Source organism: Mastigoproctus giganteus, chromosome 4, assembly GCF_048544385.1.
Source record: "Mastigoproctus giganteus isolate SK-2022 chromosome 4, ASM4854438v1, whole genome shotgun sequence".
Lineage (NCBI taxonomy): Eukaryota > Metazoa > Arthropoda > Arachnida > Uropygi > Thelyphonidae > Mastigoproctus > Mastigoproctus giganteus.
Window position 1 is genome coordinate 42,876,150 of NC_143578.1, and position 24,354 is coordinate 42,900,503.

A 24,354-nucleotide genomic window follows, 5' to 3' on the forward strand; every position below is an offset into this window, starting at 1 on the left:
TCAGACCTAAGACAGGAAGTTAAAAGACGTGTGTCATATGGAACAAGTAATGACCATCCCGATCAGATTGTCAACCACCTACATGGTACCAATAGCCTCCATAAGAACCTAGAAGCAATAGGCCTCCCAGAGTGTTCTCTGAGAACTCCACAAAACCGCCATCCTGAACAACTGTAGAATAGTGGACATGGACATGCGTATAGAGCGGCACCTGGAACGTCTGTTCAACTCTGCTTCGTGTCTCTGTGAAGAACAGAATTACTGTAAAAGGACCAGAAATGTGATTGGTGTAGGTTTGTGCGAGAATAGTAAGAGAATTCCCCGACCAACAGTATTAATAACAATTATAGTAACCAAACATACCCGACTACCCCCGTGCACTATTTACCAGTACCAGCCACGGGGAAAAACCCATAAAGGAGAAGTTTCTAATAAGAATAATAATCGAAGAATAAAAATATCGTCCCAAACAATTTAAAAGTAAGCATAAAATTATTCCATTTATTCGGATAATTCTATTAGACATAATATTTGAAAAGACTTATCACTGCAATGAAATAATAATAATTTAAAATTAAATATTACTACTTATTGTGCTATACTTGCATATACTGTATATTTGGTACGTATTAATTACAAATTTGAGACATTGATGAACCAAGCCAGACGCACATTTCATTTACGTCTGCCTTGGTTCCGTTACAGAATACATTTATAGAATAATAGTGGAGTATCGTAAGAATTTACGTACAAAACTTCCTTACTTACAAGCGCATAAACCACGAACTTCAATTTTTAAAAATACATGTATAAGCAAAGATGTACTCACATTTTATAAATGACCTTTATCGTTTTTAAGGTTGTATTTTTTTGTTCCCCTAGCGGAGTAATAGAAGTGCTTTGACTTACGCATTAAAAATTAAAATATATTAAATACGTTACAAAAGACAGGAGCATATTAAACTAATTACATAACTATTTTGGTCAATATAAAGGACAAATTATTATTAAATCCAGTATGACTATGTAAACTTGAATGATGTACATATTATTTTATGTGTGAATTAAAAAGTGAATTGCAGTATTAATTATTCATTATGTTAATATTGTTCACGAATATACCAATGGAGGAAAAATCACTAGGCAGACATATACGACTTTTATTATTTTACTTATTTTACACTTTGTCGGAGGGTCTCAACAACTGATTGCTATCTTGATGTTTCTGCGATGCCTCATTATATCGACTTTTCTTCGCATTTACACTGGAATACTTTTTGCTCACATCTTTGCTTTATGCGATAGTTCGTAGAACAAAATGTATGCTTTAGGTGTTACTAACTCATCGGCATTTATTTTGGAGACCCTGTAAAAATACAACACAAAATGATTTTCCAATGAATATTTTGTTTTATATATCTTTTAAAAATATCATTAAAAATGCTTTAAAAAGATATTTGCACGATAATGATTCTACCATAATTACACGAACACGTATTTAAGAGACATGGACAATCTATATACAGTAATATGTCCTAAGGCAAACCCAACTCAGCTTGTAACTTAAGTGAATTGAATCAAAATTAGACATAGACACGGACAATCAGTGCAGCTGGACCAGGTCCCATATTTTAGTGTGGCTTTACACAACAAAATTTATACTTAATGAGTGGACTAACATCGTGAGCTTAGGCTCTGGTGTTCAAAATAATTTATTTATTTTCTTTTCATCGAATCTTTCTATGGAGATACTGCACAGTGGGATCACTGTAGTCAATATGACTTAATTTTTATTAAACTTTGTTCTTCTCCAATATTTATTTATTGTCTTTAAGGTCTTTGCTGATGTCGTCACTACTCTCTTATTCCCTCACACAGGGTTAGGTTCGATTCCCGTCGTTGGTATTTGCCTGCGCGACAGGAGGAAATTTATCGAAATTTTTCCACTTCAATAAAGTTGTTTCAATGTCGATAGAGTGTTGAAAAAATTAGTTGCTCCTGGCTGAAGGTTGCATGATTTTCTTCCAGTAACAAGTTTTTTCATCCCTCGAACAACGCAAATAGACCATAGGATACACTCAATTTTTTGACAAGACATATTGGCAGCCTATGGCCTCAGTTGCTTCCGCGATTATCCAAACCATCTCAACTTGGCTGTCTTGTCATAGTTAAAGTTAAGAATATTTTAGCAAGATAAAAGAGTTAGGATGCCTCATATAAGAAGTCCTCAGTTGCAGATGAGTGGGCATGATATGTCGTCTTCTGCCACTCGTTTGCACAGGATTGAGGTCGAAATACTGTCGATGAGTAGTGAAATTTCTAAAGTCCTGTTCAACTTAGCCCCTGCAGTCAGTAAATTTCAAGCAGAGGAGTATCGACCTATGAACAGCAGCTGCTATAAAAACTATCAAATTGTAGAGCCATCCGAGAACCAACTTACCTTCCCATGTGTAATATGTCTATAAATTGCATGTGTTTTCTGGTCGATTTTCCTGATTTACTGGACGAAAAATCCGAGTTTTTTTTGGTGGGGGGGGGGGGAACCTTGCTATTAACATCTGAGACCGACGAACTCAGGGTATGAACAAAGAGATGTGGTTTTCTTTTTTTGGCTGATACTTTATAAGCTTGTTTTCTTTCAGCATTTGCTAGTACTACTAATGATAAAACCCCATTAAAGTTCTCGCGTCATTGAAGGAATTCGAACCCGTATCTTTTCCACCTGGTGTGGGAAGGACGGTGATTATAAACACTTTGCCACCCGCGCGGACACATAACTTTCTATACAGAAATACATTCTGCGCGGATCGCACAGTGTTTGTCATCATAGTCCTCCCCGCAGTTGGTCGGAAAGACCTTTTCGATCTCAGGCGTGAACAGCAAAGTTTTCTCCGGAAAACTTGGTTTTTCATATAGCAAAACAGGAAAATCGACAAGGGAACATACGTAGTTTGTGGACATAATACACGTCGATAGATGAGATCGTTCTCGGTTGGCCCTAAATGACTGTTTTTTATAGACAAATACGTGATACGGATGTGATGAAGAATTATGGGCGCCGTTAAAATAATAATTGTAATTTAAATTTTTGCCCCTAAGAAAATATGTATCTAATAGGTTGCGGGTAAGCTGTAAAACCGCTCGCCACCGATTGTTAAACTGAATTTAGAACTTGAATGATGAAATAAACTGAACTGCAGCTATATAAAGATCGTGTGAATTGGTCTACCGTGCTATGTACTCAGAGGATTCGAAATTTAGCCCTGCTGGTTCTGTTATTGCAAAGCATGTCAAGCGACAGAATGGTGTGCAATTTCATCTTGAATGTCTTGAAGAAGCATAGCCTCAAAGTGTTTATAATCACCGTCCTAGATAGCGTTGAGATCAGTGGCGTAACTTCAATTTTGAACTTTCTCCAAAAATATAAAAGTTGCGCGGTGAGAGTTTTAAATTGTATAATAGAGAGTCCATTTCAGCAGTATTTGCTTTCTTTGGGCAGTTGGTAAATCTAACACTGTGAGATTTTGTGGTTAGGTTAAATGTGTGTTTAGCGCCAAAGCAACTAAGGCTTTGAGGAGTTAGTATATTATGTCTGTAAATTGCCTTGTATTCAGTGGTCGATTTGCCTGTTTGGTGGACTGAAAACCGAGTTTCCAGGAGAAAAAAACCATGTGACCCTCGCCTATAGTTTAGGAGCATCAATAACTAAGGCCATGCGTATGTTCTCTGGCCGATTTGCTATTTGCTGGACGAAAAATCGAGGGTACGATTAAAAACTATGCTACCCATCATCATCGCCTGAGACAGAATAACAGCCAAAATTGTGAAAACTGCCCATTAAAATTCCTTATAAATTTGACGGGATTCAAAAGCAGCTCTTTTCTACCCAGCATGGGAAGGATGGTGATTATATCGATTGTGTTATCGCGAGAGCTAGATTTTGTGATTACCACTCTAGTGATTGGGATGCATCTAGCCAAAAAAAAAAAAAAAAAAAAAAAAAAAAAAGTAATTTTTTACATTTATTTTATACATTTATTAAATTAACATTTTATTGTCATTTTTAACCGATTATATGAACATTTTTGTTCTAAAATACATTATTTGAAACAACGTAATGGTTTCTGTTTAAAATGGCGTGCTGACAGTTTCGAATCAAAAATACTATCGAAAATTGTGACGAGGAAAGACATTGCACAACTAGTGGAGGAGGGTGATAGGAAAGATCGCCTCACCAAAGCCTGAGTAAATAGGTACAAATTCTGTGTGATTTATGATATAAGTTTAATTACTGCCAATCATATATATCATCATCATAAGGGATATATGATCCATGCATCGTATCTCTCTCTCTCTTACATAGAAGATTTGATTTCCAGTATGCCTTTTTACCTTTTATGCCAGCTTAATGTGCAACTCTGCTAAAGGTGGTAACATCATTGAAAAATAAGAATAATATGGGAGTAATTCCAAAAATAATGTCCACAATTTTTTTTAGAAAGCTGTTTTTATTTGTTTTCATGATTACTTCTACGTTGTATATATCCTAATTGCCAACAGTTGCTTCACATTGAACTAACAAAGGAACGGTTTCCACGGTTTGCTGTAGCAGTCGTAAAACAGCTATCTCCATGGAAAGAAAACTATTGGAAAGATTGGCTATCGATCACAATATAGCTGATACGAACCAAGCGAGCATTGTGAAATGGAACAGCGTTATGCTTTGGCAACTGACAACGCTCTAAAATAAATATAACCTTCCAAAAAATTGTAGTCAGTTAGTTTTGGAGTGAAAAATATATAGCACTCTCAAAAGAATTCGGCCACTAATACTTCCTTTAAATTTCAGGAAAATGGATCTTTATTCACGAATTAACGTTTGGGTACATTTTTGTCTGCAATGGCAGTTATAATCCTTTGGGAGATACCTTTGCCTTGTTTATGATAATAAATAGCTACCGTGTTACTCAACTCCTTCTTCAGCCCGCTGTACAGCAGAGGTTCGTGTTAGCCATGCTTTGAGCTTTGATTTTTTTGCGTCTCAATGATATCCTATTAGATTTGGGACTTTGCTCTAGTCGGGCTATTTCTATCACGTTGCGCACCCCAAACCAATGCTGTAAAGCCTGGCTTTGTAGCTCACCGCTTTCTACATTATTTTCATTATGCTGCTTTTTCCTTGATGTAGTTTCATGATGAAAGTGAAGGCTCTGAACCAGTGTAGTACCAGGCTTTTCCTTGAGGGGGGAGCAAAGGTGACAAAATAGGAGCTTTTACTGTCTCTTTGTAATATGGTCTATTTCCCTGCTAAGAAATTGTGCACCCTTCCATAGGCGCCATTTAAGGCAAAAATGTTGTCCCCCAGGTACGCTACTGCTCTGAAGCTTCCTAAAGATAATGAATACACTTACAGCTACTCTCCCTACAGTCACTTTGTTGAACTATCGATGATCTCCTCTCAAAGACTGTTCTTAGCCAACGGGGATACTTTCCTGACGGTTGCAGTTGATTAGAAGGTTCCGCCAGATTGAAGTAGTAAGAATTAACAATAGGCTGATTTATCACATAACTGTTATTCTTCTTAAAAAGTCCATGAGCTATGGACTAAAACAAGGTATATTGCTCTTACAACTTTGTATACGACAGATCAAACCAGTCTGAGGATAATCCGAAAAATTTTAAGAGTATCTCATATACTGCATATTCTATTGCTATTGGAATGCAAAGAACACAACTTTTCCTATTCAGAGAATTATTAATTTTTAAATAAGAAGATTAATTATCAGTGGGATAAATAAATGTCAATTTACCTTTCATCATTAAATTCATACCACTCTCCGGAATTACGACAAAAGGCAGTGTAATGGCCAGAGAAAGCGGAGCCAGAATGATTGCACACACCATACAAATTATAAGTGGTCCAACGTTCTGTAAAAAAGGAAGTTCTCGTAAAGAAAAAGTTCGGTTAACAATTTGAAAAACATCCAAACATTTCCAAAAAAACATTATAAGTTTCTTAAAATAAGGTGCGGTACTTTATTGAAACAGGCAGCCTCATACTAAATTTAATACGGAAGCCATATGATTCCTTTGAAGTTTGAGGAGAATTGGGAGCTGAGTTAATTAGTTATAACAACGGCATAGGAGGCGTGAAGTTCCTGGAATTTACTCCATTCGACAAACAGATAAACTGGCTTTAGAAAATAGCAATTGAGAGACATTTCATGTCCACATCTCATGGATTAAATTCTCTTTACTCATTGAAACACTTCAGTCCAATCCAACTTGAAGGGTACTGTAAAAGTCATCTGGGTACAAATTGCATAAAACTGTACAAAATGTGTTTCCTTCCTGATTTTACTTAATGCATTTATCATACTCCAATTTAAAGAGTTAACCTTACAAATAAAAGTATAAAATAGAAAAATTTAATCTGGAAGCCCATTCAGTAATAGCACGTTGCCCACTATCACTCGATAATAGGTGAGCGCGTAGATGATGTTACTTCATCTACGCGCTCATCAGATATAAAAAAAAAGTATAAATCACTGAAAGCCAGGTCAGAACTGTAGGATGGATGATTCGTTCCAAGGAACCACTGCTAAACAGCAATTTAAATATTGAGTGATTAGCAGTGGTTCATTAGGATGCCTTGGGAAAGAATCCTGTAATATTATAATAGAGATGCTGCTCATTTTTTTGTGGCAGAAATGTGATAAGGAGTCGATCACCTGAGCTTTCATTGGGAACAACATTGTAACTATCTCTCCAGAAACATACGAAACGTCCATTGTGGATTTTCTAAGGTCCTCACATCTGATGGTGGCAGATTCTTCGTTTAGGCAATTCTCAAGTATCCTTCTCCTATGTTCAGGTCATCACAGTCTTTGTAAGGAGTACAGCAAAAAGGGTTTTGCTTTTTGTTATACTCAGAATAATTAAAGGTTTTTCAAGGGAGAGGAAATAAAATACATTTGATTTTGTAGAGTTTTTGGACATTAACTGTCTTCTACAGTAAACTAAACCTGTTGAATAGCCACCTCACAAACCAGATGTAAACTCCATCGATTTTTGTTTGTGGGGATATTTAGAGCGTGTTTAAGTGGCAGAAGCAGCAACAAGACGTCTGGAAAAATTCCAGATGTTCGTGAGACTTCGAGCTACTCCCATATCTTTTGACTAATTTCGACAACCATTACTATATCGTGCTGAAGATTGTGTTCACGCAGGAGAAGAAAACTTTAAACGCCTGTTATCATTTAAAAGATAAATACAAATTGTAACTATACAGTTCTTTAGTAAGTATTGATGTTGCCATTGATAAAACTTGATAGCTATACACACAAAACTTGAAGCTAGGCTATCACTCTCAGGCTGCTCCCACAACGAGTTGCCCATGTATTGCAGTCTAGATAAAGATCTCATATAAACAGTTCGCTTATTGTAATACCAACCACTGTATTATCAACAGACACCGATTATCTTTATCTAGGATGGCTTTATAGAAACCATTGTTTGAAAATTAAGGTACTAGTACTTCTAAATGTACAGTGACCAAAAGTAGGCTACCTTTATAATTTTTACATAAGGGTTCTTCTCTCTTTGCAGTACCCCACTAACCTATTTTTACAAATTAACTCCAAAAGATTTGTTTCTTTCATAAATATCGCAATTACAAAAAAGTTCTCATTTTTGCTGAAATGGAACGATAAGAAGAAAAAAGAAAGTTATATGTCACTGCTACAATCGCATACTATACTACCTGTGCAATTGTTTGATGCATATTGGCTCAGATCTAGTTCATTCAGGGGAAATCTACGGCGATACCGTACTTCCTTGGTGACCTATCTCCCGAAAATCTTTTCAGATATGTTACTTATTAAGGAAAACAGAAAAAAACTAGACAAGTAAATAAATAAATTATCATTAAGTCAATCAATGTGGACAACGTAATGATAATTGGTAGCTTTCGTTTTTGAAACGTTTTTTGTTATTTCTTTATAAATGTTTGTTTTTAGTCAGAAATAAATAGATTTGTGAACTTTTCCTTTTTGCTCTTTCCGTTATCATTTCTTTTGAAAGGTGATAGAAAGTATCCACTTAATGTTTTACATTTTTACAGTGCGAACCTGGATGTTGAACAATTAAATTCATGGATGGCTATCCAACCATCAATGCTGTGTTTGAAGTATCCGAGAGTCAATGATTGTAACGTCAAGTTAAGCCTAAAATTCACTTGTAGTGTTTATTAAACACAAAACACAAACGGAAAGGTATATTTAAGTAGGTAGACAATGCCCACTTAGCGTTTTTGATAAGGATAAGCTGACTAATAATGATTTAAAAATATAATAGTATATACTTATTATAATTTAAAGCATAAATTATTATTCAACATAAAAGTGAAGGTTAAATTCACTTACTGGTTAAAATATGAAAAATGAAAAGATATATTTTAGTAGTTAAATAAAACTGGCAGCCCCTTAGCGTTTTTCAGTAAGTCTAAGCTGATAATCAATAAAAAATAAATAATTCTTGAAATGCTTTTAGTTAGTCTATGGAGAAAATCTAAGGATACGAAGAACCAAAACTTTTGGAAATTTGTGGATCTCTATTTGTTTTCTACATCGCCTTTTCGATTGACATCTACGACATTCCTGAAAAGACAAACATGGTAAGAAACACTTGCAATATTGAAGCTTTCGGAATAAAAAAATAAAAACTATATATTAATTAAAAGCAAAAGATATTCTAATGACATTTTGTGGTGAAATACTTTCAAAAAATATTCTAAGACTGTTAACAGAACACGCTGTTCTTAACAGTATGTTTGGGGAGGGATCGATCCTTGGTGGGAGAAGGGGGGGCAGAGAATGCAATGTATTCGGACTCCGGACTGAAAAAGGGTCTCAGATCTCAACGTGGGCTCCAATCCAAGCAATAAGAATCCATTCTGAGAAATGGATGGCGCTTGAGATGCATGTTTGCCGAATGGGAAACTAAGTGCAGTTTCTAATTAGACATTTGGTTGGTCTCATTATTTTCCCTGTCAAATACCTTAAATCAGAATTTAAAATTTCCCCGTGTTTAAACTATAATTTAATTTAATTCGTCTTCACTCGTATCGTATCAGTATGCATCCATAGATGAAAGCGAAATTATTGTTGTAAGGTGTCAGGCGCATCAGCAAAATTTGTGTTTCAAGGAGACAAACCATGCTACCCTTTCTTGAGACCGACTAACTCAGCCACTTTGTGAAAAAATGCCCACAAAATTCCATTCCTGGTGTCATTGTCCATATTGGATCTCAGGTCTTTTCCACCCGGCGTGGGGAGAACTATGATTATACGAACTATACTACCCACGAAGACCTGAAAGCGAAGCCAATGTATTTATGCAGTAATGCAGCTTCTAACTAGCAATGAGCACAAATTCAAAACTTTGTACTTGCATGTTGCTAGGAAGTTACAGCTAACCTAGTCTGAATTCCAGTGATTCGAACCCAGTACCGTTCCAAACGGGTGGTAAGTAACAGACAAGTAGACGCTATGCCCGCACTGAAGTCATTCCATGATGAAGGAAACAGAAACAATGTTACTCTGTAAACTGTTTACTATACCAACATCGATTATCTTTAGTTCAAATGTGAATTAAGATGTCTTAAAACTTCTTATGTCACTTCTGGACTTACCGGCTTTTCTTCACCATCTAACGTTTCTTCCCTGGAGAACAGCTCCAAACAATGACTGATATTCGCTCTTCCACAGCTCTGTCAAAATGAAAACATTTACAAAAATGTTAACACGATCATCCATGTACCTGAAATTTCTTCAGTTTCGTATAAATTAGGAATAGTATAATATTCAGTAGGAACAATATAATATTCAGTAGGAACGATATAATTATTCAGTAGGAACGATATAATATTCAGTAGGAATAGTATAATATTCCAGTGGGAATAGTATAATATTCCTACTGTATATAACCTTCTGTTCCATTGTTATTGCAGTTAATGTAATAGCTTAATTAAAGTAAACAGAAGCAAACTCTCTTTTTAGCATGTTCTTTAAGTACATAAATCCATAAAAAGCAGACATACTTGAAAGACTAACTTTAAAGAATAATAAAAAAAATTCAACTGAAGTTTATTTATTTATTGTATTTCTTCAAACAGGCCTCTGAGGTTGGGTATATTCATACTGTAGATTTTAGTGTTTTGCACCAACCTTACGTAAAAATAAAAACACAAAGGAAACTGGACTTTTAATAACTGTGTTTATAATACATTATAATAACCTGTATTTAAAATAAATTTAACTTTACGATAAACTATACATATAAAATATTAAAATCTGCTACATTAAGAACAATAAAATGCATTAAAATATACTAAGTTAAAAGCGATAAAAAACCATAGCTTTCAAAGGCTCCAGCCTTCTTCTTCAGCGGTATTTTCTTATTCTGCAGTACATGTTTAAATATCAGCAGGTTCATGGTACTCATCACGTGTTTCATTCTCACGCGTTCCGTTCTCTTGCGTTGTGGAACCGGAAGTGGCTCGAGCGGGAGTCATACGGAACCGTTCATCCCTTCTGAGGATAGTGGCCTCAAAAAGGGGATGAATCCGCGTACCTCTATCTCTATTAATGTTGATTGTAGAACAGATCCGCAAACTCTCGAGCCACTCACGGTCCCAGAACTTATGCGCCCGATCGGTGATGATAGCATCGTCCGGGGTGATCTGGTGCTGCTTCTCCCAAAAATGTTCGGCCACGGCGGATTTGCCATACTCCGCATTTCTTATTGCCTTAGTGTGTTCCCCCAGACGATCTTTGAGACGGCGTTTTGTTTCCCCTACATAACATTCCCCACAATCCGGGCATCTAATGCTATATACGACCCCACTTGTGTTCTCTTTTTGAATGGGGTCCTTAACCTGAGACACGATTGTGTGCAGCCTCCGTTAGATTTATTGGAAGATCAGATAACCTATAAGGTTATTCAGAAAAGTCCACTTCTTAGTTTGGAACGACAAGTGAACAGAATGGTACAAGGTTGGCTTAAATCTAACAAAATTTCTAAGGAACAATATTGGATGCTGCATGCTACAGGTAGCCAAATGCCAAGATTTTATGGCTTACCCAAAATTCATAAAACAGATGTGCCACTTAGACTCATAGTCTCATTTATAGGCAGTCCAACCTATGCACTTTCTGGTTTCTTAGCCAAATTATTATCTCCATTAGTGGGACTTTCTGAATATAGTATTAAAGATAGTAAAGCTTTTGTGCATTTTATTAGAAGCCAACGCATAGAAGAGAATGAAATCATGATATCTTTCGACGTGAAATCGCTATTTACATGTATTCCGATTGACCATGGGGTGTGGGGTGCACATATGGCATTACGGAGGGACACCACCCTAAATACTAGAACACAACTAGAGCTAGAGGATATTGGGAAAGGAATAGAGTTATGCCTCTCAAGCACCACTATGGTGTTTGACAACACTATGTATAAGCAGGTTAATGGTACAGCCATGGGCTCCCCCATTAGCGCAATTGTAGCTAATTTAGCTATGGAGGAGCTCGAGGCCAGAATATTTAATGGTAGTGTTCTCCCTATGCGCCCCTGGAAAAGGTACGTAGATGATACGTTTTCTATCATTCGGAAGGGGAGTGAAGATCAGGTGTTGAACATCTTAAATGGCTTCTCCCCATTCATACAATTTACATCGGAGGCAGAAGAAGGATGAGTTTTGCCGTTCCTAGATGTGTTGGTCTGTAGGGAAGACCGACAGCTAAAGACTAAGGTATACAGGAAATCCATGTGTAAAGGGCAGTATTCGCACTACAGTTCAGCTCAGACCAACCATCATAGGAACAGTGTGATAAGAACATTAGTTGATAGAGCAAAATCACATTGCAGTACCTCCGATGATAGGAAGTTAGAGTATGAACGGGTCACGACGGATCTTGCAAAATGTGGTTACCCCCAGAGGATTATAGATAAATATGTTAAAGGAAATCAGAGGAGAGGCGAGTCTTTTACACCAACATCCACTGCATACATTCCCTATTATCCGGGTCTGACTGATCATATAGCTAGAATACTAAGAAAGTACCAGACACGTTGTGTGCAGCTTCCGGGGCGGAGGCTGCACACAATCGTGTCTCAGGTTAAGGACCCCATTCAAAAAGAGAACACAAGTGGGGTCGTATATAGCATTAGATGCCCGGATTGTGGGGAATGTTATGTAGGGGAAACAAAACGCCGTCTCAAAGATCGTCTGGGGGAACACACTAAGGCAATAAGAAATGCGGAGTATGGCAAATCCGCCGTGGCCGAACATTTTTGGGAGAAGCAGCACCAGATCTCCCCGGACGATGCTATCATCACCGATCGGGCGCATAAGTTCTGGGACCGTGAGTGGCTCGAGAGTTTGCGGATCTGTTCTACAATCAACATTAATAGAGATAGAGGTACGCGGATTCATCCCCTTTTTGAGGCCACTATCCTCAGAAGGGATGAACGGTTCCGTATGACTCCCGCTCGAGCCACTTCCGGTTCCACAACGCAAGAGAACGGAACGCGTGAGAATGAAACACGTGATGAGTACCATGAACCTGCTGATATTTAAACATGTACTGCAGAATAAGAAAATACCGCTGAAGAAGAAGGCTGGAGCCTTTGAAAGCTATGGTTTTTTATCGCTTTTAACTTAGTATATTTTAATGCATTTTATTGTTCTTAATGTAGCAGATTTTAATATTTTATATGTATAGTTTATCGTAAAGTTAAATTTATTGTAAATACAGGTTATTATAATTTATCATAAACACAGTTATTAAAAGTCCAGTTTCCTTTGTGTTTTTATTTTTACGTAAGGTTGGTGCAAAACACTAAAATCTACAGTATTTATTGTATTGTTTAATCAGAATTTCTAAACTATTGGAAGTTTGAATAGCTGCAGGAGAAAATTTGCAAACTTCCATCAGAGCAGAGGGAAAATTGCAAAAATTCGTCATATTAAATATGCCAAATTTTGCAAGATAAATACGGCATATGCCAAGAAAGAGATATTAAATTCCTATGATAAATTTAAAGATTACCTATAATTGAACTAAGCAAAGCTTACCTTTGGAAGAGGTATTGATAAGTCCCAAAAGGGATCATAAGTAACTGATGTATTATTGCAGGTGCAACAGGTTAATGTACTTTTTAATTGGCCTACGAACATTTCTGAAAAATAAATTTAAAAAATCGAATACATTAAATGGATTACGGATTATAGAAAAAAAGTAAAATGGTTTTAAAAAAGTATGATATATTTTCAAGAGGTATTCCAATTGCCCTAGATTGGGCAGTGAACCTGGTTAGCCAATGAAAAGATGAAAATCATGCGGATCAAACGTAAAGAAAGTCTGATTGGGAAATATCGGTTGGTTAACAGGGAAGGAATGATTATAACTGAGCAAAGAAATATTCTTGTATAAAGAGATCTAGTTTTGTAATCTATAAATTTTGGAAACTAGGAATTTGAACGGGGATTTAATTGAGATGTTTAAGGCCTTAAAAGTGTTGACAGCTTAGTGAAGAGAACATATTTTCTTTTTCTATGATGATGCAAACAAGGGGACATGCACTATCCTACCAAAAGTCATGGGACATTCCGTCTGATCACAGAAAATTGCATGACTAAGAAAAATGCAAATATTTTGGCCTATGGGCAATCAACGTTTAGTCATGAATTCATTTCAAGCGCGTACGCCAAAAAGATGAGCACACCTAAAGAGCTAAGAGAGTGTCGCAGGGGAACACTAGTTGGATGACAGATTTTGCAAAGAAAAGGCCTACCAGACCGAGATTGTGCATCGTGTATACACCCTCCTGCCAAACAACTACCAGATCCACATTGGGCACAAGAAAGTTTCTACCTAATTAATCATGTGACTATTTATCTGTTTATGTATTCTTAATATATATTTATGTAATATTGTCAATTACTATGTTTGTTGAACTGAGATAATTCCTTGAATGTCTCTCTCCTTGTGTATCAGTCATGTGACTGCTTGACTATTTATGCATGCTTAAGATTCATTCATGTAATATTTATGCATTATTGATTATTTATTTATGGAATATTGTCAAATACTACACCTGTTGAACTGAGACAATCTCTTAAATATTACTTTCCTTGTGTATAAGCAAGAAATCCCCTGGGTCGCAGGCCGTTTTTGATTATTATTATCTTAATCTGATTTAAATAAAAATAAAATGTGCATGATATTGCTCGAAATTAATCAACACGCTTTGAAACAACTGGTTAGTTACCACATCTCGCCCTCTGATCTTAGAGAAACCTGAGATTTAAGCTGCGGACGTCCACAAGCAAGCCTGTAAGTGTATCCACATCAAGTAGAAAGTTGTTGTATTAGGAGAATCAGCGACTGAGGTCACATTGCTCTGTATATACTGTTTGTAAATTGCGTGTTGTGTGGTCGATTTTCAGTTTGCTGGATGAAAAACCGGAGTTTCTGGGAGAAAAAACCATGCTACCCTCGCACTAGAACGACTGACTCAGCCACGTCAGCCACGTTATGAAAAAAGCCCATAAAAATTCCTCCCATAATCGACGGGACTCGAACTCAGGTCTTTTCCACCCAGTGTGGGGAGGACGGCGGTCCTACCAACTCTGCTATCCACGAGGGTACGTAGAAAGCAGCATGCCGAGAATTTTCACGGAAGACCTGCACCCACAAGTCTGATAATACGAACTGGAACGCAGAATTGGGGCAAGGCCAAGAAGACCCTTTTCGTTAGTAGGGTTCAAGAAAGCTTTAAAGGAGGAGTGGAACACAATACCAGTAACTTTCTATCAAAAATTAACAGAAAGGCTTCCATGACGCATTGAAATAATCATTACAGCCAAAAGTGGTCCAAATAAGCTATTCATTTCTTTGAATAAATATATATTTTGTTCCTAACTACAAATGCCTCATGACTTTTGAGAGGACTGGGCAATCTTTGTAATCCAATCAAGTGAAAACACTTTGTTTTAGGTTGGTGCATGTGTAATTTTATTTATGGTGCATAGAAGGTAAAGGAGGTATTATTTCAACCAAATGACTGCTTTTTTGTCTAATCTTACCTACTATTTTACTGTCATCCGTCTGTAAATACTTCTTCCAAGCCTCCCCCGGTGTTTGTGCATCACTGAAATAAAAAAAAAGAACTTGTGTTGTATGAAACTGTTCGGCTCTGAAATTTTATATTACTGCACATAACTTAGTTAAAGCGTCACAGTAAATACAACTAAAGTGCTTTTGACTACTGCAAATATGCATTATTATTTGCATATTTGTAGTAGTTAATATAAGTTGACATCTGTTTACAAATTTCAAAATAATAAAACATCAGGTCAGTCAGGTAACAAACTTATAAAACATTAGGAAATATTAAAGCATATAATAACTCTACTGCTTGGAGATACTGTTTATTATTATTATTATAAGTTTATTTATCCTAGGTTCATCCCCTGTACAGCTAGTGGACTAGGAGGGTGTACAGATGTTTTGAAATTTACATCATACAATTTTATACAAATTTTCAAGATATTTACAATAATGGTGTTAAATAGATAATCTATTTACTTAATTGCAAATTACCGTTCACTTTAAAATAAAACTGATCTTAATAATTAAAGAGGATATACAGGTTGACATATATCTTTTCTTCAGCAACTGACATAACAAATTTACTTATTTTCATTATATTATTGCATTTAATTGCTTACATCATATAAATTTCTGATAAAAAATTCAGCTCAATTTTCAAGGTAGTCCTGTTGATTTAGTCCAAATTTGGTCCATAATTTCGCTTCTGTATGTTTTATTGACTTCAATTTTTACTGGATCAATGGAGAAGGTGTAGATGTTGAAGTGTTCGATGGTGTTACATGGGAACATTCCTTTTAAGGAGTTCAGATTAAATAGCTTCATCCTAAACCCCAGGGGCTCACATCTGGTGAGTATGGGCTTGGCACACCCAGGGTCCCAAGCTGGATATCATCATTCTTCTCTTTCTTGGTGATTCCTTTCTACTTCTGTCTGTCTCTTTCTCACTCTGAGGGTAACTCGGGATTTTTTTTTTGCTGGTGCAGCATAAGCCTCAGGCTTCCTTGCACCATATGGCTAATAATAATAATAATAATAATAAGTGGGGGATGGTTTTTATTTCTTGCTCTTGTGAGTGTGATAATATCGTCTATCGATGGGGCATCAATCTGGCGAGTTAGCAGCTTGGCGAGTGTTGACAAATTCTTTTTGAGGATAGTGAGCTTCCAGGAGGTCATGCCTAGGTTGACTAGGAGAACAGATTTCGAGATGGTGAACGGGTTCCCTCCCAGACGGTTCAGCCACTGCAGAATCCAATATTCCATTGACAGAATTTTTTTTTTTTACATTGACAGGTAGATACAGAGAACCAGATTTTGGAGGCATATAGTGATATAGATGTGAAATGTGAGACATCTATTAATGTATTGTCTGATCAGTGTTATGTTGTAACAGCCTGCGAGCTCCAGGCGGACAGCCCAGAAAGCAGCTTAGGTCTTCTTCTTTACCTTTAGAAAGCGTTCCTTGAAATTTAAGTCTTCATCCTACGTTAGGCCAAGGTCAGTATGAGATGAAACTTTGGGTAGTGTCTCACATTTAGTTGGAGTCCAGCTCGCTGTAGGAAGTCAATTAATTGTTTAATTTCCTTGGAAGTTTCATTATTAATTCCCTGTATCTGTTTGAGGTCTTTGAAATGATAAAGAATTTTAGATCGTCAGGGAAGGAGCTAAAATTTGGATTTTTTGCGAGGAATGATTCAAGTAGGAGTGCAAAGAGAGTTGTCGACATCAATCCCACCTTAAGGTACACTTCTCGTTGCATAGGTGGTTTTCCGGTGAGTTCTATTGGCTATAATTAAGTGTCTCCACTGTAGTAAGGATTCCAGAATGCTGAAAATTTGATTAGATACTTTGAAATATTCTTTTAAGATGCCTATAAGAGTAGGAGTGGAGACACTATCAAAAGCAGATTTAATATCGAAAAAAATTATGTCCAGTTGAGCTCTGTCATTCAGGGCTTTTTGTGCTCTGAAAAGAGTATCGAGGTGATTAGAGGTCATGGACCTGTGGTATAGGACTGTGTGGAGGTAGAGTGGTCGGTGAGCAAAATAGTGTTGAATAATCACTGGATGTATAAGTTTTTCAAATATCTTTAATAATATGCATCCTATGGAGATTGGACGAAAGACTTTAGGAGCCTTGGGGTTTCCAATTTTAGGGACTGGTTTGACGTAATGTATACATTCCCTACTGTAACGTATGCATTCAACAAGGAAGAACAAGGGACGGAGATACACACCTGTTTTTTTTCCAGAAGGCAATGCCCATTATTTTTCCAAATAGGCTAAGAAACCTTTCAAAACTATGACATTAGATTTGGAAAAGGATATCAAGCTATTTCTGTAAAATGCAGGCAAAAGAAACTTCATTTCAAGAACAAGTTGCACAAATACTATTATATATCTTCTTCCTTTTCACCTACTGGGAAAGCAATCATTTTAGTCAGGAAACAAAAGGCACCATATATAAAACTTGCTATTGGTGTCTCCAATAGCAAGTTTTATATCCTGGTGGCGTAACAAGGTACTCTGAAAGGTGTTGCTAACTGATCGGCAGCTGTTCAAAGGAGAGGATCGTTAGTAATTTTTACACTGTCAATACACTAAAAACCTCACAGAAACTGTGATATTCACTTCTGGAAACTTATCTTTGCAGGTGGCAAATGAATGTAATCACTGTCGTCCCACACTGACGGAAAAGGCCTGAGTTTGAATCCCATCAATCACTCGACGAACTTTTATGGGTTTTTTTCAGTCGTGCACAGACGCGGATAGCGCGATTTTTTTTCCCTGTAAACTGAGATTTTTGTTCAAGAAACAGAAAATCGACCACAGAATGCAATTGACAGAACTAATATAGCGGCGAAATGTGGTCCAAATCGCTGATGCGCCTAAAAAATCTACAACAACCTTCTGGAAACTTGCCTTCGCGGGTAACACAATGGATATACAGTAATATCCCTTCTCCAACGCCTGCTAGTTAAGACCTGAATTCGAATTTCGTCAATGAAGCGAGAAATTTTTATGGCCATGTTTTCACAACGTGTATGAGTTAGTCTCTGCCTAGATGTTGCACGTTTTTTTTTTTTTTTTTTTTCCTTTTTTCTTCCTCTTCCCGAAATGCGAGTTTTTCGTCAAAAAAAGAGAAAAACTAAACCGACTGAAGAATTCATGCAATTACAGACACATTTCATTGACTCCTCATAGCCTTCGTTGCTTTTGAGTTTAACAAACACTTAACATCTGAAAATTTTGGTTGAGGTAATTCGCTACTGCTCAGCAAAAGGGTATATATCGTGGTAGCGGTTCAAGTCATTATCCTAGATAGAGTGTGAACACCCTTGTGGGCAAAGTTAAGGTATAGGTTAGATTATATAGGATGGGCTTAAGTTCTGCAGATTGTGGTGTCTGTAAACTGGGCACCTGCGAGGTGATCTGATTGAGGTATGTAGGGCCTTGAATGGTTTGAGCAGGCTCGGTGCTGATGGGATTCTTCCGCTTGCTCGGATTCTGCTTCGGATTCTGTTTGAAAATCGAACGAAATTGCGCACACAGGCTAGGATCAATTTTCGACGTTTGGTCGGCAGGCTTAATATACAATGTGTGTACAGTTTGACACATCTTTGAGAGAGGGGATCTGTGACAGTCGTGCCAAGGCATGGGGCAATTGGAGCACTCACCCTGGATGCATTTCTGCTAGAGGAGCAAAAATAAAATAATTGATAAATTATGGGTATGAATGTTTGCCACGGGTGTTAAATGAACTAGTCCCTAACGTTGAGCTGCTGGAGCGAGTGCGGGGGCGGGGCGGGACGGGGGGATTGGTGAGTGGAGCAACGGGTTGCTGTTGCGGGGATGGGCTTAAGTTCTGTAGATTGTGGTGTCTGTAGACTGGGCACCTGCGAGGTGATCTGATTGAGGTGTGTAGGGCCTTGAATGGTTTCAGCAGGCTCGGTGCTGATTGTATTCTTCCTCTTGCTCGGATTCTGCGCCTGAGAGGGCATTGGTTCAAATTGAGGCGGGGCGGTTGTGGAGCAGATGTGCGAAAATTTGCCTTTAGCCAGCTGATTGGTGGAACAAACTTCCATCTGTCGTTGTGGAGGTTGGCAGCTTAAATAAATTTAAGGCTGAACTAGACAAACTTTTGGGGTGAATGGATGGGCGAAACGTGTTTTTTTTTTTTTTTTTTGGCTGAGTTAAATACGCTTGCTTTCTTGCATCATTTGCCTCTAATGCTAACGCTAATATGAAACTGCTGTGAATTTTAGAAACAATTTTTTAACAATATGCAGACTTTTTTAGTGGTGCAGTAGACTTTCAGTTCCTTCTAATGGATGGCTGCCAAGGTCTCGAAGCTTTAAACAGTCTTTTAACCTGTTTATTTCCTAATAATATTTACTATCGTGAATCGTTTTTCTGTGGTATTATGTGGTATTATAAATGAACTGCAATCCATGTTAAAGTTCCAATTTAATCTAGGAGTTTTAATATCCATCAAGAAAGAAAAATATTTTCGAAGTTACCTACGTAGTGCCTCGACCAATAGAATACGAATAACGAATGGCCCTATTAGTATCTTCATGGATTCCTTGAAGAAAATAACGTAGAAATTCTTGCGCATCTTGCTGACTGAAATATACCAACCCAAGAAAATATGGATTTTAGTAACAAGATTTATCTCTTTTAAGTTATAATGAACAAACTTTCATAAGGAAAAATAAGCAAATCAAATTCACGAATAGTTATTTTACTATAATATAATTATATTATAATTAAATTATAATGTTTATTTATGGGGAAATTTTCACTGGAATATCTAGTTATGCTACGATTACAACTATTCTTCGCTGTGTGCAATTTTGCACGTGGTTTAAAGTAAGCGCTTACGTGCTCCCAATTTCAAACAGTAATCTGATAGTCCAATAGAAATTAAAGGCCCTGCCCAATTATGGTCGTCAGACAATTTACTTATTTGTCTATCCCTAAGATCAGCTCTGCATTCAGGAGAATTTCAAGATCTGTTTCGCTACAAGGAGATCAATTTACTTTCGGCCATGTTATGGTTTTGCGACTTTTTGAAAAATGGTCTGCCAATACCGTATTCAGGAGAAAATCAACGGATGCGGTTGACGGCTATTCACTATCGCCCCTCTTCTCGTTTACTCCTATACCTAGTACCCACTTAATTTGTGGGTAAAAAGTATAGGTGTATACTCACTGCTGCTGAAAGTAAGTGTAGTTGTTCTTAGACTAATAGTTTGTTGATGAGAAGGGGCGTTGTAGTGTGAGTACGAAGCGGAGAAGCTAGCGAATGAACTTGAACCGCCAGTCGATTTCCTCCTAGCTATAGAGGAACCAATACTCGGGGACGTCGATTATTGGCTCCTCTATTCGGTTAAGGAGATCAGACAGGTCCACCTCCCCGGGCATAGACATCGTGTAGAAGGAGGGAGGGGGGGTCCGGCTCTTGGTAGGAAAGAGGAATTAGCGAGTAAAAGCAGACTCAGTGTTTGCTCCAGACACCATATCTGCTCTCGATTCTCCTGCGAACAATCATCTTTTTGGTGAAGTCCTGTGATGCTAGCCTTGCCCTTGTAGCTGGAATTCGCAATAATGAACTGGTATGTTGTTACTTAGAAATCTAGACATCATGCAGTAGATCATTTTGGTGCAAGCACTTTTATAATTCTGCTTTGATGGAGTTTTGACCTATCGGATATTCCATTTTGCAAATTTTTTAAAGTAAGCGGATGGGTTATTATTTACTTTACTAGAAACTAAGCGTAGAAGTTGACATAGTAAAATTCCAAAGTTATCTAAATCATATTAATTTACAGGTGATTTCGCTTTGCTAATTTTGTACGAAACAAATAAAAGTAAAAATGAAAATAAATAAATTAAATTAACTAAACTAGAACCTGAGCTTATATCACATTCTTGAAGCGTTGATAACTGAGATTGTGTTTCGTGCATTAACTAATTGGAAATACCTTAGTATTAATAAAACTAGAACTGAACAATTAGCAATAAAGGTGAAAATTAAAAAAGTCATTTTTTTTTCTTTTCTTGGTTTAAAGAGAGTCACGAAACATACCTGTACCCATCGAATCTAGATGATAAATGCTGTACTTCATTATGCAAGCCATTGGGATTTGCAGATCGATTCGGCTCCCTTTTCCACATCTCCTGTATCAAATTCGAAAAGGCTATAAGAAACAGAAAATTACAGCAAATAATAATTAAGACATTGATTATCTGCCTTAATCTTGACGAATTATTTGATTTATTATAATTAAAATTTACCATAATTGTTTGAATTTACTCTAATTTAATTTACTTTAATTTAATTCATTTTAATTATTCAATACTTTGATTATGCATTTACTCGTTGATGAGCTTAATATAAGATGTACTTTCTTTAAAAAAAAAAAACAGAAGCTTACACAGTAACAATAAATGTTTTAACTGAATTTTTCCACCAGTAGCTAGTTATTCAACACAATAAGTGAATGTTCAGAAGTAGCTTTTCAATACTGCTCTGGTTTGTTCCTTTCTTCAGATTCATGTATATATATAAGTGAGCATATTTTTGTAGAAATTTTCTCTGAATTTATTCTCGTTTTCTCTCCACATTCATATGAAGAAAATCTCAGTGTAAGACGATACTCTTTTGTTCATTTTTTATAGTTTACATCTACATTTACAGCTCAACGCTAGAGATCATGCTCAAGCAATAGTCAACACAACTACATCCTCAACGGCAGAGATCTCTGATCCCACAGGAGGTAGCAATTTTCAGTGATTCTATTGTTAGGGAAACGGGAAATATATTGTGTAAAAAGGATAGGTGGAATAGGACCAGGGTATGTCTACCAGGAGCTATCATCTTTTAAGGGCACAAAAGTTGATATTGTTGTACACGTTGGTACTAATGATATTAAGAGTAGGAGATCTGGAGACTTATTTAACAAGTACAGAGCAATTTTGAGAAAAAGTCGAGAGTTAGGATTAAATTTGAGAGCTCAATTCGGCTCTGGAGAGACTGTGTGAGGCTCATGGGATAGAATTTTTATCGAAGTTGTGCTTGTTTACACGAATAGGATACACTTAATAGAAGGGATGCAGGAATATTTGCTGGTGCTTCGAGGCAGTGTCAGGTGGATCGGAAAACTGCTAGCCTTGTGGGGGGGTTGGAAACACAGACTAATAGATTAACAGCTGCCACAAGCAGAGATGAAAGCGATCCTTTTACTGCTTCTATTGAGACATACAGCAGCCTTAAAAGAAGCCAGAGATTACAAGGCTTGCGGGGGGTCATCATGCAAATCAGATACATGGGCCATGTTAGAGTTACTAAAAGAAATAATAGCTACTAGTACACTAATACTAGGGGTTTAGTAAACACCATTGATGAATTTGAAGTACTGTACTTGTTAATTCAACAAATGCGAATATGATAGGGATTTCGGAAACATGGTGCCACTCAGGCATAAGCAATGTGGAATTTGAATATGACAAGTACAATGTGTACAGGAAGAACAGGCAGGACAGGACCGGGGAGAGTAATGCTCTTTTTGAGAAGCACATAGAATGAAACTTTTTAGCAAAGAAAATTGTCTAAACAACAAGTTTTCCTCAATTTGAAATTCCCCGTTAATAATATTTTTGCACATTTTGTATTGTTCCTAAACTGGAGTACCTTTTAAAGTCATCCATTCCATAAATTTAAATTTATTGAAAAATTCAGCCCATTATTCTAAGTATTCACAAGTCGTTTATTATATATCAAATATTTCATTTATTTACAATTAACGCTGCAAGTTCATAAAGGGAACAAAATTTTCTTCATTGCATGAGTTTTCAGCATTTCAATCATCCGATGCGTAGGTAACTCATAACTTCTATTATGCAATTTTTAGAACATCCAATTTTTCATATTTGCTATCGAATATACCAAGCACACTACGAAACATGGAAGTAGTCTCCATTTAATGCTCAAAAAAAAAAAAAAAAAAAAAAACCTTTACAATAAATTTCAGTGGCTTTTCTTCAAGGAAAAATTGCTTCAATACGAAAATTTTTAAATATTCGACCGATCGCTTGTTATAAACTTAACTAACGAATTTTTGAAACGTGTTGTGTGCTACATTTAAAATTTTGGAAAACAGGGACATTCATCCGGAACACAGAGAGAAAACATTGAAAAAACTGGGACGTCTGGCCACCCACAGATTGATGCAACAAGTTTGTGGCGCCATTTTGTCTCCCTGTAACACGCAAGCTCCATTTTAGTCTAAAATGGAGCTTTCAGCATACGTACAGTGTATCCAAATGTTGTTTAAAATCTAAAATTTCCTAGCATAAAAATATACTAGGAAAGCACAAAGTTATCCTTAAAAATTAAAGGAGGGAAAGAAAAGTCAGCACTATCAAATATGTCGTTTTATATAAAAGCATGTTTCGAAGACAAAACCTTTTATCACATTTATTTCATTTCATGAACGAGTACTCTGTAACTGGAAATGCATTTTTATGCATTACACGAAATTTTAATTAAACAAATATTTAAACATTGTTGTCAGACATAACATCGACATGATTCAGAAGTGTTACGGTCTATTTTCTCCGCCCCCACTCTGAGGAATGCAACATGAGACAAACATCTGCCTTTCCCTTTCAGCTGAAGTAAATAAACATTCTCTCCCAGGAGGTTAATAATTCTCAGTGTAGTCACAAAGCTATTTTTGCCCATCGACCGTCTTTGGCGTGCATGTCTGTGCATATGTTTGAAATATCAAGACACCAACCGCATAGTGAAGCTTGAAACATTTTTAATGATTAAATCAGCAACACAATCTCCCTTCAAGTGAATGTCTAAAATATACCTGTAAAAATCGAATTATATGACTGGCTTCATAGTTAATATATGTATTTCTTCTAGGTATCCTATAAAAATTAGCTTATTAATTAAACGTTATATACTAATTTAACCCACCCTACTTTTCGAATGATTAAGTTGGGTCGCCGGCTAAGATTAATGAAATTCAAAAAGTGATCAAAATCTTTTTGTTCTTAGATACAGATGTTCTAGATAGGTTATATTACCTCATGTCCGTGATGATTATATGTGGAAGTAAGATTGGTTAATATTGTGACGATTTGGGCTATAACATGGAAGCT

The 24,354-nt window shown here is 36.6% G+C and overlaps 1 protein-coding gene across 3 annotated transcripts in view; it reads right to left on the reverse strand.

The window, feature by feature from the left end:
* Window positions 1-1,140: 1,140 nt before the first annotated feature.
* The window catches only part of LOC150086672 (ubiquitin carboxyl-terminal hydrolase 2-like), a 62,116-nt gene continuing 38,902 nt past the window's right edge, over window positions 1,141-24,354 (reverse strand). For all 3 annotated transcript variants that reach the window (XM_090372671.1, XM_090372673.1, XM_090372672.1), the window contains exons 4-12: window positions 21,269-21,380; window positions 19,702-19,803; window positions 15,152-15,216; window positions 13,139-13,242; window positions 9,692-9,769; window positions 8,579-8,657; window positions 7,763-7,869; window positions 5,811-5,928; window positions 1,141-1,366 (exon numbers count right to left, since the gene is read on the reverse strand). In XM_090372671.1, the coding sequence (XP_090228797.1) occupies window positions 7,805-7,869; window positions 8,579-8,657; window positions 9,692-9,769; window positions 13,139-13,242; window positions 15,152-15,216; window positions 19,702-19,803; window positions 21,269-21,380 (605 nt within the window). In that variant the 3' untranslated portion in view covers window positions 1,141-1,366; window positions 5,811-5,928; window positions 7,763-7,804. The remainder of the gene's footprint in view (window positions 1,367-5,810; window positions 5,929-7,762; window positions 7,870-8,578; window positions 8,658-9,691; window positions 9,770-13,138; window positions 13,243-15,151; window positions 15,217-19,701; window positions 19,804-21,268; window positions 21,381-24,354) is intronic.